This window comes from Nesoenas mayeri, assembly GCF_963082525.1.
Source record: "Nesoenas mayeri genome assembly, chromosome: 5".
In the NCBI taxonomy this organism is placed as follows: Eukaryota; Metazoa; Chordata; class Aves; order Columbiformes; family Columbidae; genus Nesoenas; species Nesoenas mayeri.
In genome coordinates this window covers 52,727,659-52,743,708 of record NC_137548.1, presented here as the reverse complement: position 1 = coordinate 52,743,708, position 16,050 = coordinate 52,727,659, and the positions used below count along the sequence as shown (strand labels likewise).

Sequence of the window (16,050 nt, the reverse complement as noted above, 5' to 3'; positions counted from 1 at the left end):
GGTGCAGCAGCCTGTGTCATGAGGGGGGAATATGCAGCAGTCCCGAGGCAGCCAGGAGCATCCTGCTCATGGCAGCTCATGGCTGAGCTGGCTCCAGAAGCAGCCTGGCTTTGCACAGGTACCTGGGGGCGCAGTGGAACGCAGAAGAGGGTCACAAAGGATGGAGAGCAAAGCAGACTCTCTCCAGACAAGGAGAGGCCAACATCATGATCTGGTGGCTTGTCTGTGCCTCTCCTGCACTGAGAAGGCTGCTCTCAGGTGTGATTCCCAGGATGGTACAGGACACCTATGCAACCAAAAAATTCCTCTTGCATCGCCATCTTGCATGCCACGTGGGGTCTGAGCCTTTGTTAGAAGGAATTCGGTACTCAGGTTTTTGGGCACCAGGCGTGCCTTGCACTGCTGTTCCTGCTGCCCCTGGTTAAACTGCATCCTGAAGCATTTGACCTCTCTGCAGGCAGGTGATAGGGAATGGCAGCTGGCATGGCTGATTCAACCTGCTTTGGCAAGAATGAACCTTGGTTGAGACTAGCCTCTCTCCTAGTGGACACAGGACCTCATCGTTTGGGAAGGCACCCCACTTACATCTCATTCCTTTATTCCTGTTACTCCTGACAAGACAGAGGCTTTCTAATAAAAATTGAAGGGTTTTCCAGATGTCAGTGTGAATTTACTCCTGTCCCACAGCTGAGGGTTCTGTACCTGTCCTAAAAGCAGTGCTATCCCGTATTTCCAGCGGAGAATGAAGGCTCAGAGGAGTTCACAGGGCTTTGACTCATGATGCTAAGCAGGATTTGGCTGTGACAACTGAAGATGCATACAACCTGGGCAGCCAGCATGGTGCTTGCACTGGGTTGTGGGCTGCCGGTACCCAACCATGCTGTGCCACCCTATTTTAGGGAGCAGCACCTGCTCTGGCAGCCACAGCAAGGCCAATATGAGTTGTCCTGCATGGGTACTGCTCATCCCTGCTAAGGAGGATTAGGAGGGGGGAAGGATCTATTGAAAGGTCACTGGGATGCACTGAGCTGCTGATGGTACCCCACAAGCCTGTCTAGCCTTTGGGTGAAGCCTGAGGGCTTTTCTTCCACACGGTCAGTTTGGCCAAAGTCAGAGGGAAGGGCTTATCAGGTTGGGTTGTTTTACAGCTCCATCAAGCTGGCGAGAGACTGCAGCACTGGGTAGTAAATAAAGATGCTTTTTGCTTTGCTGCCCGGTTTCTCATTACAGGCTGCTGGAGGGAGCAGAGAGACTCCAAGGTGACAGTGGTGGAAAAGGCTGGTGGTTGATGTGTGAGCAAAGGGGGACTTCATCACATTGCACACCTCCATGTTAGCCCTGGATGACAGTGCAGGGGACATCCCTGCTCTCATGGCTTCAGGGAGGCTTCCTGGCTGGAGTTAGGGGGTGCATGGGCACCTTAAAAGAGCTTGAGGTGGAGGCAGGGAGGGCTGCTAGGGGCCGCCCTGTGCCTGTGGTGCAGGTTGCGCAGGAGTGGGTATTTTCCAAGAAGCACAATTTTTTTTCCACAGAAGGTGTCAGGTCTCCCCAGCATCAGATATCGCCCTGCCAACAAAACCTCACTCTCCCTTTGCTTGAGAGCATCTCACCCCTTTCTCTAGACTGGATGTGGAGGAAAAACTGTATTTGTCACCCTTTCCCCTGAGGAAGCTCCTTCTTGGGGACTGGCTCTGGCTCAAGGGAGGACAGCACACAGCCTGCTCATTAGCTGCTGCACTTGATGCCCGTGTGAGCCTAACTGGGGATGGGGGATTACTTGGGTGTCCTGGAGACCCATGTCAGTAGCTTCAGTGACAGCACTGGCTGCTGCACATCTGCTGCCCTGGCAATGAGCTGTTGGTGTTACCTGCAGCCTGTGGATACCAGCAATCAGGAGCTGCACATAAAAAAACATAGGAAAAAGGGGAAAAAAAAAAAAGGAAGCGGGATCATTGCTGTATTGTTAGTTGGAGATCTGGCTGCCAATGCTGCTGCACCAGGGGCATGACTCAAGCAGTGCAGGTGATGCTGTGGTCATGCTGGGGAAGCCCAGTGAACACCTGTTGGCCACTGGAGAAAAAAATCAAGGTGAAAAGATGTTGGTGGCAAAACATTGCAGCTTGGCAATGTGGTGCAGTCACATCCCGGTGCCATCCCTCTGTCCATAATGTAATATACACCAAAGCCCCCCAGGTGTGCTGAAGGATCTGGTGCTACTGGAAAAGCTGGCTCTGGTCCCATCACTTGATGATTTGAGCCCAGTTTATTCCCAGGGCTTCTACCCCTCTTGTCTAGAGCCCTGGAGGGGTTTTGCCCGCCTGACTGATCTCTGCCAGCACAGGCTGAGCAATACGATGGGCATCGAAGCTCCTGTTGGGGGGATGCCCCCCTCAGCCTACCTTGACCTTGCAGCCTTCATTTTGGCTTTTCTTGCTGCTGATCCCTGTACTCCTGCTGCTCAGGAGAGCTTGTGACTTGTAAACACGGTGTATTTCTAGCGGCAATGATTTGAGCTACAGGCTCATAAAAAATTGGTAGCAAGGGTGGCTTTATTGCTGGCAGGACTGTAGTGAGGCCCCGGGGGAGCTGGGCTAATTTCCTGGCTGCGCTGCAGACTTCCCCCGTGACCTTGGGCAAGTCATTTAATCTATCCTGGGCTTCGGCTCCATCTCCAAGCATCCCGGGGGGGTGAGGTAATATTCATTAACTGATACTGTTCTCGAGGCTAGATGTGAAACCCAGCGTCTTGGCTGAGCGTTAGCAGGGAGAAGGATTGCTCCGCTTGAGATTTAACATTGCCCCATGCTGGCTGCTATTTTCTGCACTTCATTTGCCCTCTTTATTTTGAGCTGACCTGTCTGGCCACCATCATTATTTGGCTGTGTATATACCATGATGCTCATCACTGAGGGACTATAACACCTTGAACTATCCATGGATTTTGCCTCATCCAGTGAGGCAATAATACCCTCACTTTACACCTACAGAAGCTGACATAGAGCTAAAGCTGTTTGTCAGAGCTGAGTCAGGGGAAATCTTTGGGTTAGTTAGCGAATATCCAGGGAGTTTCTTTTTTCATCCTCTGTGCTGCCTGATAGCCCCTTGGCCCTCGTTGATGATGCCTCAGGCGCATTTTCCATGGTTCTGCTCTGCTCCTGAAGGATGTCTTCTCCATCCCAGCTCTTGTCAGCAAACATGGCTTGTGCAATCAGCCCCTCAATTGCCCGAGCCTTGGTTGTGTGGGTCTCTCTTACACCTGGGACGAAGGCTGCCGCCCCCTGGCAAAACCCAGCTTTCCTCAAAAGCAACTCTAGGACAGGTTGAACTTCATTTGTCTCTGCTTTGGGGAACATACATTCGGGGGGGGCACAAAAACCTGTAATCAGAACTGAAATTAACCCCACCTCCTGATAATAATTTTAATGATTTCCCATTTAAAAGGGGAGGGGGGCGGAAATTGCGCTGTTGAAAGAGCTGGAGGAATAAAAGCCTTTCAGATGTAGGCTGAAGTGAGATTTTCCAATGGAAAATCTGCTTCAATGCAAACCTTGTCTGGCCAGAGCATCTGACCAGCAGGATGAGCGCGGGCAGCCCGCCTCGCACCAGCGGCCGGCTCAGCGCTTCTGGTCCTTCCCTGCAGCATCCTAACATGTCCGGGCATCAAACCTTGGGCCTACTGTGGGTGGGGGTGTGTTTCCCAGGGGAGGTGACAGAGACGAGTCCCTTGCACTGTGTTAATGCTGTGCCTCTGTCCCCAGGTGCAGAGGATGTGTGCGGCAAGACGGATGCTGCTGCTGCTGCTGGCTTTCCTGGCCTATGCGCTGGATTCGGCTGCGGCATATGGCACAGCGGAGACTCTCTGCGGCGGGGAGCTGGTGGACACGCTGCAGTTCGTCTGTGGGGACAGGGGTTTCTACTTCAGTAAGTGCCAGGTGGCTGCCAGCAGCAGGCAGGGTGCTGCCCGTGCCCTGCCCTTGCCTTCGGTGGAACCGGGCTGGGAGGGGAGGGAGGGGTTTTCCAGCTCAGTGCTTTTTGTGATTGCCTTGTTCTTGGTGGCAGGCCAAGAGAGAATCAAGAAAAGCGACTTGCTCAGGGTGACATGCACCCACCTCGTACTGGTTTTGGGGACTGTCTAGTCTCATGGGGAAACTGAGTCCTGCTTTGATGCTCAGAACAGTTGAAAATCACTGGGAAGCCATAGGTGGTTGGTGCACCAGTGATGTGGGCAAGTCATTAAAATGATGAGTATGTGTGCAGATGGCTCTCTGCTGAGCTTGGGCCCTGGCTTATTTTTAAACCTTGCTGCCTAAGTGCTGCACCCGGAAAACAGGCGGGGGAGCTGAGCATTCCCCTTTTCTGGGCAGCCTTTGCTTGTGTATAGCAGCAGCTTCTAGGTTGCTCCCAAAATACGCTTTGTGACCCCCTGGCTACCTGCCAGTTAGCCTGTTTCTGAAGAGTGATGTCTTACCCTTTTGCAGCACAGCTATTGCCAAAAAATGTAGTGTTGCTATTGTCCACAGAATGCAGGTGGCTTCAGGGCAGTTGGCTTGAGTGGTCGTTCCACCAGGATGCTTTGGGGGTTTGGACTGTTGGCATAAGCAGTACAATGGCTTAGCTGGTAAATGGGCAGGAGGAGGAGCAAACCAATAGTGAAGGATGCTCAGTAATCTATGGGTGAAGGTGCCTAGAGTGTGACACCTTGTTTTAGTGTTTCAATCCCCTGCTTTGCTTGGGAGAGGGAAGACCCTGTGTCTTGCTATCCACTGAGGCCTGAACTGCAGAGTGACTGATAATAAGAAAGTTGCAAAGCCAAACAGGGAGGAAGAGGCTGAAGATACCAGCTGCACATGGTGCCATGCTTTTGGCATTCTTGCCTCTGCCTTGGGAAAAGGAATTAAAAAGTCACAGGGTGTGTTTTGGAGTAGTGGAGTTGAGAGCCAGCCTCCCTGTCTGCCTGTTCAGGCAACAGGGTGCTGCAAAGTTAGGAGACAACCCTGGATGTCCCTTCCCAACCTGGATTCTCAGCCAGACTTGGTTGATGCTGCCTGCTGAGGTTGGGCAGGGAGAGGCACAGGGATCCCACATCCAGCAGCAGCCAGTGTTTGGGCTGTGTAATTTTGGGCAGGCAGCTGGGCTGCAGGGGCCTTTTCAGGTAGCTGGGTTGATCGCCGTGCCCTGTCCCAGCTGAGCAGCAGGATGTTTTCATGGCCCCCTGAGTGCTGCAGGCAGGCAATGCTTTTGGGGACACCCTGGGCACGCTTCCTTCCTCTTGCTGAGCCAAGCGGCGATGGTTTGCATGTCAGCTGCCCTTCCTCTTCTCATCTCCCCCTTTCCTTTGCCAATGAGCCCCATGACGGAGCTTGGCCAAAGCATCATGTTGGGGGCTGACCTTAGCAGCACAGCAAGGAGCCGAGCTCCTCTCCCGCTCTCACACCTCTTCCTCTCCCTCTATATATAGAGTAATATCCGTCTCACTCCCCTGGTTTCTCTTCCCTCCTCCCCCTCTCTGGGGATGAAAGGGAATGGGGCTTTTGTTTTACGGACAAACTGACCTCCTTTCACCTCAAATAACCCAGCTGCCTAGGCCAAAATAACACCACTTTTGAAGGCGGACAAGTCGCTTGATGCCAAGTGGCCAGGCTGGTGCTTGCAAGGGGATTCTTGCTTTTTTTTTTTTTTTTTTTAATGTCATCTCCCATCCCCTCTTCTTCTTTTTGAATATTTCTGGAGAGCCCAGGTGCCAGGGGATGAAGCAGTCACATCCTCAGCATCTGGCCAGCCTGTGCTGTGCAGGGCTGAAGATGTTTGGGTGATGGCTTTACTTGTCAAAGGACATGGACATCCCCAACTCACTTCGTTTTTTACCTCTGCCTCCATCAGTTGGCTCATAAAGTGATAAATTCTCCTGATCATATTAATCTTAATTCCTAGACCCTTATCACTACACTAGTGTCACTGTACAGGCTTGATAGGGCATGGTTATGTTGCATGATCGCGGGTTTATGTCTTAAAAGTGGGCCTGTGTTTGTCATGAGCACTTCTCAGCATGGGGCATGCGACCTGGAGAGCGGCTTGCGCTATTGCAGCCATTTGTACCAGAGGTAAATGACTTGGGCAGCCTTGTCCTGCAGGTAGAAGTGGGCCCTGCTTGCTGGATGCAGCTTGTTGCAACCATCCAACTGGTAATCTTGGAAAAAATGAAAACAGTATGAAGATCCATTATCAGTTTTCTGCTGTGGTGGTGATTTTAGTAGTGAACCAATGCTTTGCATTCTCACAAGGGAGCACTTAGCAAAGCTACCTCTGAAATACAGCGCTATTTGCATCCATGCAAGCAGGTGCAGCATGCCGACGCTGTTTCATGCCCCGACATCTGCCAAGAGGGAAACATGCAACCTAGACTGAGGAGTGTGCACCCCCTGATAGCTGGGATGCCCATCTGTCGGCTGGCATGGGGAGCAAGTCCCAGCCCCTGGGTACCTTTGGCAGCATCATGACTGGCAGGTGTTTGGGGCTGATGATGTTGAAGCTGTTGAGAGCTGGGGCTGCCAAAGAGCTGCACCAACAGGGGCAGGAGCCGGCAGTGCTGGGGTTACTGGCCATGGGATGCAGGGTGGGCACTGCAATGTGCACCACTCCAGCCATGCACCACATCCCAGGGGTGCCTGGGCAAGCTTCAACTGGAGCCGCATGTGCTTTGCTCTCCGCCTTTGCTGTGATTCCTCCCCTCTGTTACTTTTAAGGCTTCTGGGGCTGGTGCACAGGTGCTGGCATCCTGCCGTGGGGTCAGGAGCCCATCTCCTCGCTTCCCAGAACCCACCCCAGGGATGGCAGAGTGGCCCATGGAGGGATGCTGAGTACAGCCCCAAGAGAAAAAAGCGGAGTGGGTTGAGAGGAAGTCTTGGTCGCAAAGTTGCTGTCATGCACTGCTGGCAGGGAGGGGAGAAGGGGCTATGGGGGGAGAGGTGTCCAACTTCTCTGTAAACAACAGCTCCTGTTTCCTCCTTTCCAACAGCTGATAAGAATTTAGCTCTTTGCAGCCGCTTGTGCTGACGGAGCACATTCTTGCGCGCCCGCCGCTCCTCCGAATAATACTAGGAAAAAGCAGGAGGGAAAGCGTGGTGCCGAGGTGGGGGAGGGCCAGGCCGGGGGCACTGGGACGGGGCCTGGTGCTGCACAAAGGCCCCCTTGTTGCTCCCGACATTCCTGTGACAGGGGTGCGGGGACTGTTTACACCCAAAGTCCCCTTCCACTCGGCTTGCCGCCTGATTGACTGGAGGAGAGGGGACCTGGCTGGGGTGGCACCGGCACCACACACCCCTTTCTGTAGCATCTATCCGGCCCCAGCGAGGGTGGGGAGGCCAGAGCAGCAGGGTGGCAGTGCCAAGGAAGGGACCCTCCTGTTCCCCCGTGGCCACAGCGGTGTCACCGCATCTGGCGCGGAGTCAAAACTGAGCTGCAGGTATGCGGCCTCTGGGCTCTCCTGGGAATGAGTTTGGCTTTGCACTGTCACTGGAATGCCCAGCCCTCTTAGTTGGGATAGCCCATTGCTGGATGGGAATAACCCCAGGCAGCCAGAGGGCTTGCATCTCTGGGCTTTGTGTTGCCGGGCTTTACGTTACTGGGCTTTGCAATGCTGGGTTTGCACTTCTGAGCTTGCCTGCTTGGCAGAGCGGTGGGAGATTTTGGTGGAGCACGGTTTGGGGAAAAAGAGACCATAGTCATTCATTGAAGGCTGAGAGGAAGCGTGTTTTCTTGGGAGGAGACAGTTACGGCTGCAATGGGAAGTGGCCCGCGCACCACAGTCGTGCTGCAGCCCAATGCCCACACAGCTCACCCTGCGGGCACGGACAAAGTGGCAAAACCCTCCTTGGGTTTGGCAGTGGCAGTAAAGTGAGATGCTACCCATAGATAAAAGCTAGGAAATTAAACCTGTAGTCCATGTGTAAATTGCGTTACGGAACAAACACTTTTCCCAATCCAGGTCAGCAGTGATATTGCTGTTAACCAGCGATGTCCTAGCATCTCTTCCTTGGATTGTTGTCTCCAGGTACTTTCTGGGACTAAATCTCTGTTTGTTATATTTGCCTGGTTTTTTTCATAAAGTCATTCTCCCACAGAGGACTGTATTGGCATTGGCGAGATCCGTACGGGTGATTATGTAACGGGTAATGTGTCCTATCGGACTGTCACAGTGGAGCTGGCAGCAGCACCAGCAAGGGGAATGGCACGCAGCAGCTTTATGCAAGAGAGAAGGGGTGGTGTGTTGGGGCCGGGGGCTGTGTGTGTGGCTGTCAGCTGGGCCAGGGGAGGAAGGGGCTGTCCACTGTGGTGATCCCTGCCAGGAGCTTGCCCTGGTGATGCCACACCTGGGCATTTGCAAACATGCTGCTCTGATCTTCCTGTGTGCTCCCATGCCAGAAAGTGCCCTTGATGGCAGGGCAGTGAAAATGGTCCTGCTTTGCTTGTTGGGTTTTTTTCCCCCTCCCATCTTTCTAAACAAACACGTAGCTGCAAGTGGGCAACTTCTGTTTTCAAGAGGAGATGTAACTTCTCAAAACTTCAACTTCTCCCTGAACTGTGTGTGTTGTCACTTGTGCAAGCTTCTGTTCAGCGAGAGTGTGAACGCAGCCCTCTAGGTATGTGATAGCAAAGTGGGGTGACTTGAATTTTTTTCTCTCTTCCTTCAAAATTCTCCTTCTACCCATGCTCAGGGTTCCTTTCTGAAGCAGCCTAGTGCTTCAGGAACCTGGTGTGCCCACAGGTTTGGGCACTGGGGTGGAAATATGCTAAGTGAGGTGAGGTCAGTGGTACCACGGGTCTTCCATGGACCTCATTGGACATCACGTGCACCTGGCCCCAGGCTGGATCCTCTCCCTTGTCTCCCTTGCTCATTGCCAAACAGATTGCCTGCACCAGCATCACTCATACATCTGTGGGCACCCAATACGCCTGCCCTGCCTTTAAAGGGAGGACCCAATCCAGCCTGCTTGTTGCCCACAAGCATTTATAGAGAGAAAATTGAACTCCTAACAGGGAGTTTTTGCTGAGCCTTTACCAAGAGGGAACCATCCTTTCTCCTTCCTGTGAGGCTGTCTGAAGGCTGTGCCTAAAGTTTTTCCAGAGAATAAGAAAGGAAGGGTGGTGGTGCAGGGGGGATGAATGTGGAAAGTAAAGCATTTTAAATTACTCCTGAAGGTGGGCTGCATGGTATAGGTCAGCTGCACCATTGCCCTACCATGTTTGCTCTTGTGACCCCTGAGCACAACAGCAATGTGCCTGTGTCAAGCAGAGGGCTTCCCTTTGATGGGGACACATCTGGTTTCAACAGAGAGCAGATGCTGTGCTGCCAGAGGCTTTGCTATTACAGAGCCTGCAGTGAGGTACAGTCATGGGCTTTTTCATGCCATCATTGCACACATGGAGCTGCATTGTGCATGCAGGGCTGTGTTGAGCATGCAAGTCTGTGTTGCACATGCATGTCTTCACTGCACGCACAGAGCTGCATTGAACGCACAGGGCTGTATTGCACATGCATGTTTGCATTGCACTTATGGGACTGCTTTTCACATGTAGGGTTGCATTGCATGGACAGAAAACTTCTGCACTTTATCCTGAGGCACTTTGAGTGGGCACCCGGATGAGGTACCGCCTGAGGAAACTGGTCAGTGCCTTCCAGGCTAGGGCCCTTAAATCTTAACCAAGGCCAAATACTTGAGTGCTTGTTTCACCATTAGCGTGTGAGGGGACCGCAGGTTGTGGACAGAGCCAGCATGGTTGGGGGGCAGGGGCTTGGCCAAGTTCAGCATGGTGAACAGCATTAGGCATCACGTCTCCCCAGCTCGCTCTCAGTTTTTCCCATGCCCAAATTCTCCAGGTCAGGATGCGGTACCTGTTTGCAAGCCCTGCTAGCGCTGGCCTCTGCTTTCCTCCCTTGGAGCATCTTTTGCAGGGAAGAGGTGCTCCTGGAAGTGTGCAGAGACCCTGCCACAGACCCCACAACAGCACAAGCACATAACACTGCATGTGAAAGTGAGCAGAAAATCCTTTTGTTTTTGGCCAGTTGATGTTTGGGAAGTCACAATTCCCACGGAAATTTGTTTTGCATCAGAAATTTGATTTTGCCTATGTCTTTTATTTCAAGAGAAGGAGGAAAACCAGTGAAAGTGATGTAAGGTTTTCCTCTGGAGCACTTTGGCTGTCACTGAGCAGTGACATGAAATGTACTTGGTTGTTGCTGCACCAAACACGGGCTTTCGCATCCTTCTGCAGGCAGAAACAGGAGAGGAACCCTTATTAAAAGATTAAGTTTAATAGCTATTCTTGGCGGGTGCTGGAGCCTGTATTCTTTCTGCAGCTGTCTCAGAGCTGTCCCATCTGGTAAAATTTAGCCGCCTTGGTTTGCTTCACCTGCCTGAGCGTCGACCCGACGGAGGGAGGTTGGCAGCCGCAATGCTGCGCTGCTTCTTTCTAATAAAACTCGCTTGCCAGGATCAACATCGGAGACGGTCGCAGTAATCAGCGCAGCGCTGGTGGCCGGGCTGGGCTCGAGCTTCCTCCCTTTAGCTGTGCCCAAAAAGGCTGCCCGCACCGGAGGTGTAGAAGGGGAATAAATCACTGTCATATAAAGTGCCTTTAATTAGCACTGCACGCACACAGGGAGCCCTGTTGGCATCAACAGTGTTTGTCTGGGAAAGCCTTAATGTGAAACTCGGATGGTTTGCGGGCGCGTGTCGGCTGGTTTGTGAGAAGGGCTGCTATTTTTGAAGCATGTGGGACCCACCAGACTATGGTGGCTGGTGGAGGGATGCCTGCAAGGGGGTGGGTGCCGTGGAGAGGAGAAGAAGGTATGGTCCACATCGGGGCTAATGCCAGTGTCTGCCATTGCAGGTAGACCGGTGGGACGAAATAACCGGCGGATCAACCGGGGGATCGTGGAGGAGTGCTGCTTTCGGAGCTGCGACCTGGCTCTGCTGGAAACCTACTGTGCCAAGTCCGTCAAGTCCGAGCGTGACCTCTCCGCCACCTCACTGGCGGGCCTGCCGGCACTCAGCAAGGTAGGGGGGGCTGAGCCAGGTTGGCGGCTCTTCTTCAAAATAAATAGCAAGAGAAAATGTGGGAAGGCCATGGGTGGGAGAGGACGAACCCCAGCTGCAAGGTCTGCTGCTTCTACAGAGCCTTCAAGAGATGGCCACTGTTGGTGACTCGTGCCAAATACCCTGCAGAAAGTTGGCTTTGAATAAGGTGTGGGACTAAAGGTGGGCTGATCATAGAATAATAGAACAGTTTGGGTTGGAGAGGACCTTTAAAGGTCACCTAGTCCAACCCCCCTGCAATAAGCATGGGCATCTCCAACTAGATCAGGTTGCTCAGAGCCCTGCCCAACCTGACCTTGAGTGTTTCCAAGGATGAGAAAGTGTTTCCATGGGATGGATGAAGCTCAAAGAGGTGCACCCCCATCCAGAGGGTGGGCAGGCTTGCGGCGAGGCTGATGTTGCTATCCCATCCCCTTGCAGGAGAGCTTCCAGAAGCCCTCGCACGCCAAGTATTCCAAGTACGACGTGTGGCAGAAGAAGAGTTCCCAGCGGCTGCAGCGCGAGGTGCCCGGCATCCTGCGGGCCCGCCAGTACCGGTGGCAGGCGGAGGGGCTGCAAGCGGCCGAGGAGGCCAGGGCGCTGCACCGTCCCCTCATCTCCCTGCCCAGCCAGAGGCCCCCGGCGGCACGATCCTCCCCCGAAACGGCTGGCCCCCAGAAATGAACCCTGACTGGCCGTCTTGATTTTTGATCTCCCAGGGGAGGGCGGGAGGACTAGCAAGACCCAGCCCCCGAGCCCCTCCGTCCCCAGGGCTGCCGAGCCCAGGAGCGGGACAGCGGGGCACCCTCACGCTGCTCCGGCCCCTACCAAACAACTGACACAGCAAGGAGGGGATCGCGGCGGCAAGCAGTGCCGCTCCCACCACATCGCCCTTTCGGGGTTGGGGGGGGGGGTTGTTTCGTTTCCCAGGCCTGTTTTGTTCCCCTGTGCCTCCAGTATTTCCAAGCCTGTACTTACAAAAGGACAGTTCGGCACTTGAACTTTTTGCTGCCAGGCACTGCGTGACATCCCTGGTGCCAACGCCAGAAGAAAAAAGAAAGAGCAAGAGGGAAAAAGGATATGAAGTTAAATTTTTTTTTTAATCTTCTTTTTCTTGAGAAGAAGAGTCCATTCCATGTCTTTCTTGACAATAAAGTGAAAAATAAAAATAAAATGGGGAGAAATATCGAGGAATATATTTTTTTTTCACTTCATTCCCACCCCACTTTTTTCTTCTTTTTTTTTTTTTCTTTTGGTTTTCTTATTTTTATAACTTTCTTTTGCACCTTTAAAAGAAAAACGTACCTGAGAAGAAGTTCTGAGGAGCCCCCATCTGCATTTTTGTGTGTGTGCTTCATTACAAGATTCCAAATCGACTTGCACCTTTTTGAAATCATCGATGACGTGAGAAAGAGAGGAAGAGGAGAGAGAAAGCGAGAAAGAGAGAAGAAAAAGGAAATGGGAAAGAAGAAAAAAAAGAAAAAAGTGAGCTGATGCTCACTTTAAATGGAGGAGGCGTCTGCATTGCACATTTGCCACGGATTTAGTTGATTTATATATATAATATATTATATAACTTTTTGGCAAAAAAGCACTATTTTTATGGGACATTTTGTGTAGTATCTGAAGAAGGATTGTAATGTTTAAAATGTGTTATGGTGCTAAAGTAAGTTGGAAGGGAAAAAACCCAGAAATAGCAAGGGAGGGTGGGGAGGGAAGGACAAGATAGCAAATACTGAACTTGAAATTTTAGCTTTTCGTTTTAGGAAAAGTGTGATAAATGTGTTTCTTTTCTCTTCTGAAATATAGCTTGGTCATGACCATATGAGCTAGTTGGCTGTTACTCATGTACACAGATGCACGCACACACAGGAATACATCGACACGCGTCCTTTTTTAAAAAAAAAAAAGAAAACAACAAAAACCAAAAAACAAATCCACCACAATTTAAACTAAAAGGGAACTGTTCTAGAGACAAACTGTGTTGAATGGTGAAGGTGTTGCCTGTTACAACTCAAGGCCCTGCTTCTGCAGAGACCCCGGTGGACCTTGGCTTCCCGAGCTGCGGGGGACTCCTGTTCCCCCCACCCTGACGCCTTGCTCCCGCCGATGCTCTGGCCAGCGGGTGGGCAGGCGAGCGACCATCGCTGAGCCCCTGCAGAAGCGCCAGCTCCATGCACCACCGTTTCCTTTTCCTTCTCTTGCCCTTTGCGTCCTTCTCGCCGGATCCCCTACTCCCTGCCCTGCGCCCCCTGCTCTCCTCCCCTCGTGCCCAGGGGCTGGAGAAGAGGAGGAGGGATGCACCGGGGCGGCTGCAGGGCTGGGACCACTGCACGGGGTGAGATGGGGCAGGGGGAAAGGCAAGTCTCTGGTTTGAGGCTCAGGACTTGGTGAGCGGATGGGTTTGAGAGGTGGGCAGAGGGCTGTAAAATAGGTTGGTTTTAAAATAATATATATTATCTGTCTAGGAACCATAAAAAGGGGGGAATCAATTACATCTCCCTATGATATACTCTCACTTGCTAATAAAATGGGGACACTCTGTTAACCAGTTCTGTACTTGCTTTGTCTTATATATCCATACATTTAAAACATAAAAAAAAAAAGACTACTTGAATTGTATTCTATTTCGTGTTTTGGAGGGGAGGGCTAGGGGGAATCTTGACAGGGGGAGGATTTTAATGTATAATCCTTTTGTTTGTTATTACCTTGCAATGTTGAGCCATGAAGCCTTTGTTTAAAAAAATGGCACTGCAATACACGACAAAGAAAATCCTTTATTTATTTTATTAAATATATATGGAAAAGAATGAAAACTGCTCCAAATTAGAAGGGGTGGGGAAGGGAAGTGGGTGGGGTGGGGAAGGCAGAATAAAAACAGAGCAATTGCAAATAATTCACTTTTTTTTTTTTTCTTTTCATGTGTCTTTTTTTAAAAGAAACCTAGTTTTTATTTTTTAAAAAGAGAAGTAAAAGCTTTCCTGGATGCTTTGTACCAAAAAAGAAAAAAAAAAAGAAAAAAAAAAGAAAAAAAAAAAAGAAAAAAAGAAAAAATCTGTTAAGCAAATAAATATCCATCCAGAATATGAAGCCTGACTTTTTATTTTCGTTTATTTTTGCTACTGGGGTGAGAGTTGGGTGGGAAGGAGGCCATGCCAGGCGCCACTCTTCGTGGAGGAGCAGAGTGTGTTGCAGCTCCTCTTTTCGGGGCTCAAACCTGCAAGAGAAGGTGAGATGCCCTTGAACCCAACCCTGAGACCTCAATCCCATGGCAGATGTGCCCTGAACCCGCCATTATAAATACGTGCTCAGTGATTCTTGGTGAGATTTCGGTGTGTTTCCCAGCATCCGTTGGATTTGCTTAGCTCTTACCAGTTTGGGCTGAATGGAAGTTGAAGATGTGTCAAAGGCAAAAAGGAGAAAAAAAAATGTTATATCTAGGTTAGGTTTCCTGGTAGATGGTGCTGCTCTGGTTTCTCAGGGTAGATGTAGCCTCTCTCAAGTATTTAGTGATCCTGGTGAGCTGCTTTTCATCACATGGAACCACTGTGCACCAGTGCAAATGGGAGGCAAAATACTGCAGTTCCAGATTGGTATTAGAGCAACTGCTGGACAAAAAGTGCTGAAGAATCTCTAGTGCCCCGAGTCAGGCAAACACTGCGTGGGCTGCACAGTCTCACTGGCATGGCCCAGGACTCTCTACTGCTTTGGGGTAAGGGACTTGAGTAAGGACCTTGCCAAGCCCAACCTCCTCCACCAACTTGGGCCAGAAAAGATTTTCCACCTGAAAAGTGGAGTTTCTATTTAGGCACTTAAAAATGCATATTTTAAGCCTGTTTCTTTTTCAATTTTGCAGTAAGGGGAAAAATAATTCTCAGAGAGTTTTTCCTCTTGGGATTTTTGTGGTTGGTCAGGAGGGGTTTTGTACAGATGCAGGCTCGGCTGCTTCCTTTTGACATGTACTTTATTTCAGGTGGAGACCATCTGTGCAGAACTCTAGTTTTCTATGCACTAAAAGGTGTCCCTATGAAGGGGTGACTTCATCACAGTTTCTGGTGGCCACTGTTGGAAACTTTGGTTTTGGGAAATTTGGTCACTTTCTGCTCTTTGCTGTGTAAACTGCTATCATGGGGGAAATTTAGAGATTATAAAAAAACAATAAGAACTTCAGCTAAACTTCTTGCCTGTGTCCCCCAGGGAGCAAAGCAGCAGTTCTGGAAACACTGTAAGGGTGAATGTGCTGTTTCCAAGCATGGCTTATCTTTAACGCTTCTTTCTGCTTTATCCTGTCCTGGGTCACCATGAGGCCAGACCAGAGCAGCTCACGGTTTTGGATACTAGAAGACTGTTCAAAATGTGCCATCCTGCCTTTTGCCCTCGCAAGGACTGGGTTTGCTTGCAAGGAGGGACCCAGTCCGCCACAGGAACCCCTGAGATGGGTCCTAGCCAGTGGGTGGGAGACTGGGACCTTTGCTTCAGCTCAAGTTTCTTCTGTTGGCAAGTTGGCAGATAAGTCATAGGCTTAGCTCGGAAATCTCAGACTGCAGCCTTGAGAACAAACCCAAGATGCATACTTGCGCAAATGGATGGGCAGAATCAACTCTGGTTTTTGTTGTCATGCCTCTATACACAAACACAGCTCCTAGGGCTTAGCTGCTGGATCACAGAAGCATTGGAGGCTGCAGCAGTGACCATCAGTGCTCCCTGGGGAGGGACAAGTGGCAGGTCTCAGCACTCAACTAACCTCCATGTCCAGCCCAGCTGGTCCAGCGATCTTGACCCACTGCTCTGCTGATATGTGAGACGGTGGGAAGGCAAAGGATCATTTCAGCAGAGAAGTCTGAAAGGCTGTGTAGTGTCCCAGGAAGGACTGTGAAAGTCAGGTCCTTCTCCTAGCCCAGCCTCAACTCTGGCCCCTGGGTCTCAATATTATCAAGTAGATCTGCAGGAAGAGGAGAGCAAAAGGTTTTTGCAT

General features: G+C 51.1%; 1 protein-coding gene across 1 annotated transcript; it reads left to right on the top strand.

The window, feature by feature from the left end:
- Nucleotides 1-3,758: 3,758 nt before the first annotated feature.
- IGF2 (insulin like growth factor 2) lies at nt 3,759-11,992 on the top strand. The gene is made up of 3 exons (XM_080346177.1): nt 3,759-3,921; nt 10,891-11,057; nt 11,517-11,992. The coding sequence occupies exons 1-3, from the start codon at nt 3,768-3,770 to the stop codon at nt 11,757-11,759; spliced, it is 564 nt and encodes a 187-aa protein (XP_080202303.1). The 5' UTR covers nt 3,759-3,767; the 3' UTR covers nt 11,760-11,992.
- The last annotated feature ends 4,058 nt before the right edge of the window (nt 11,993-16,050 follow it).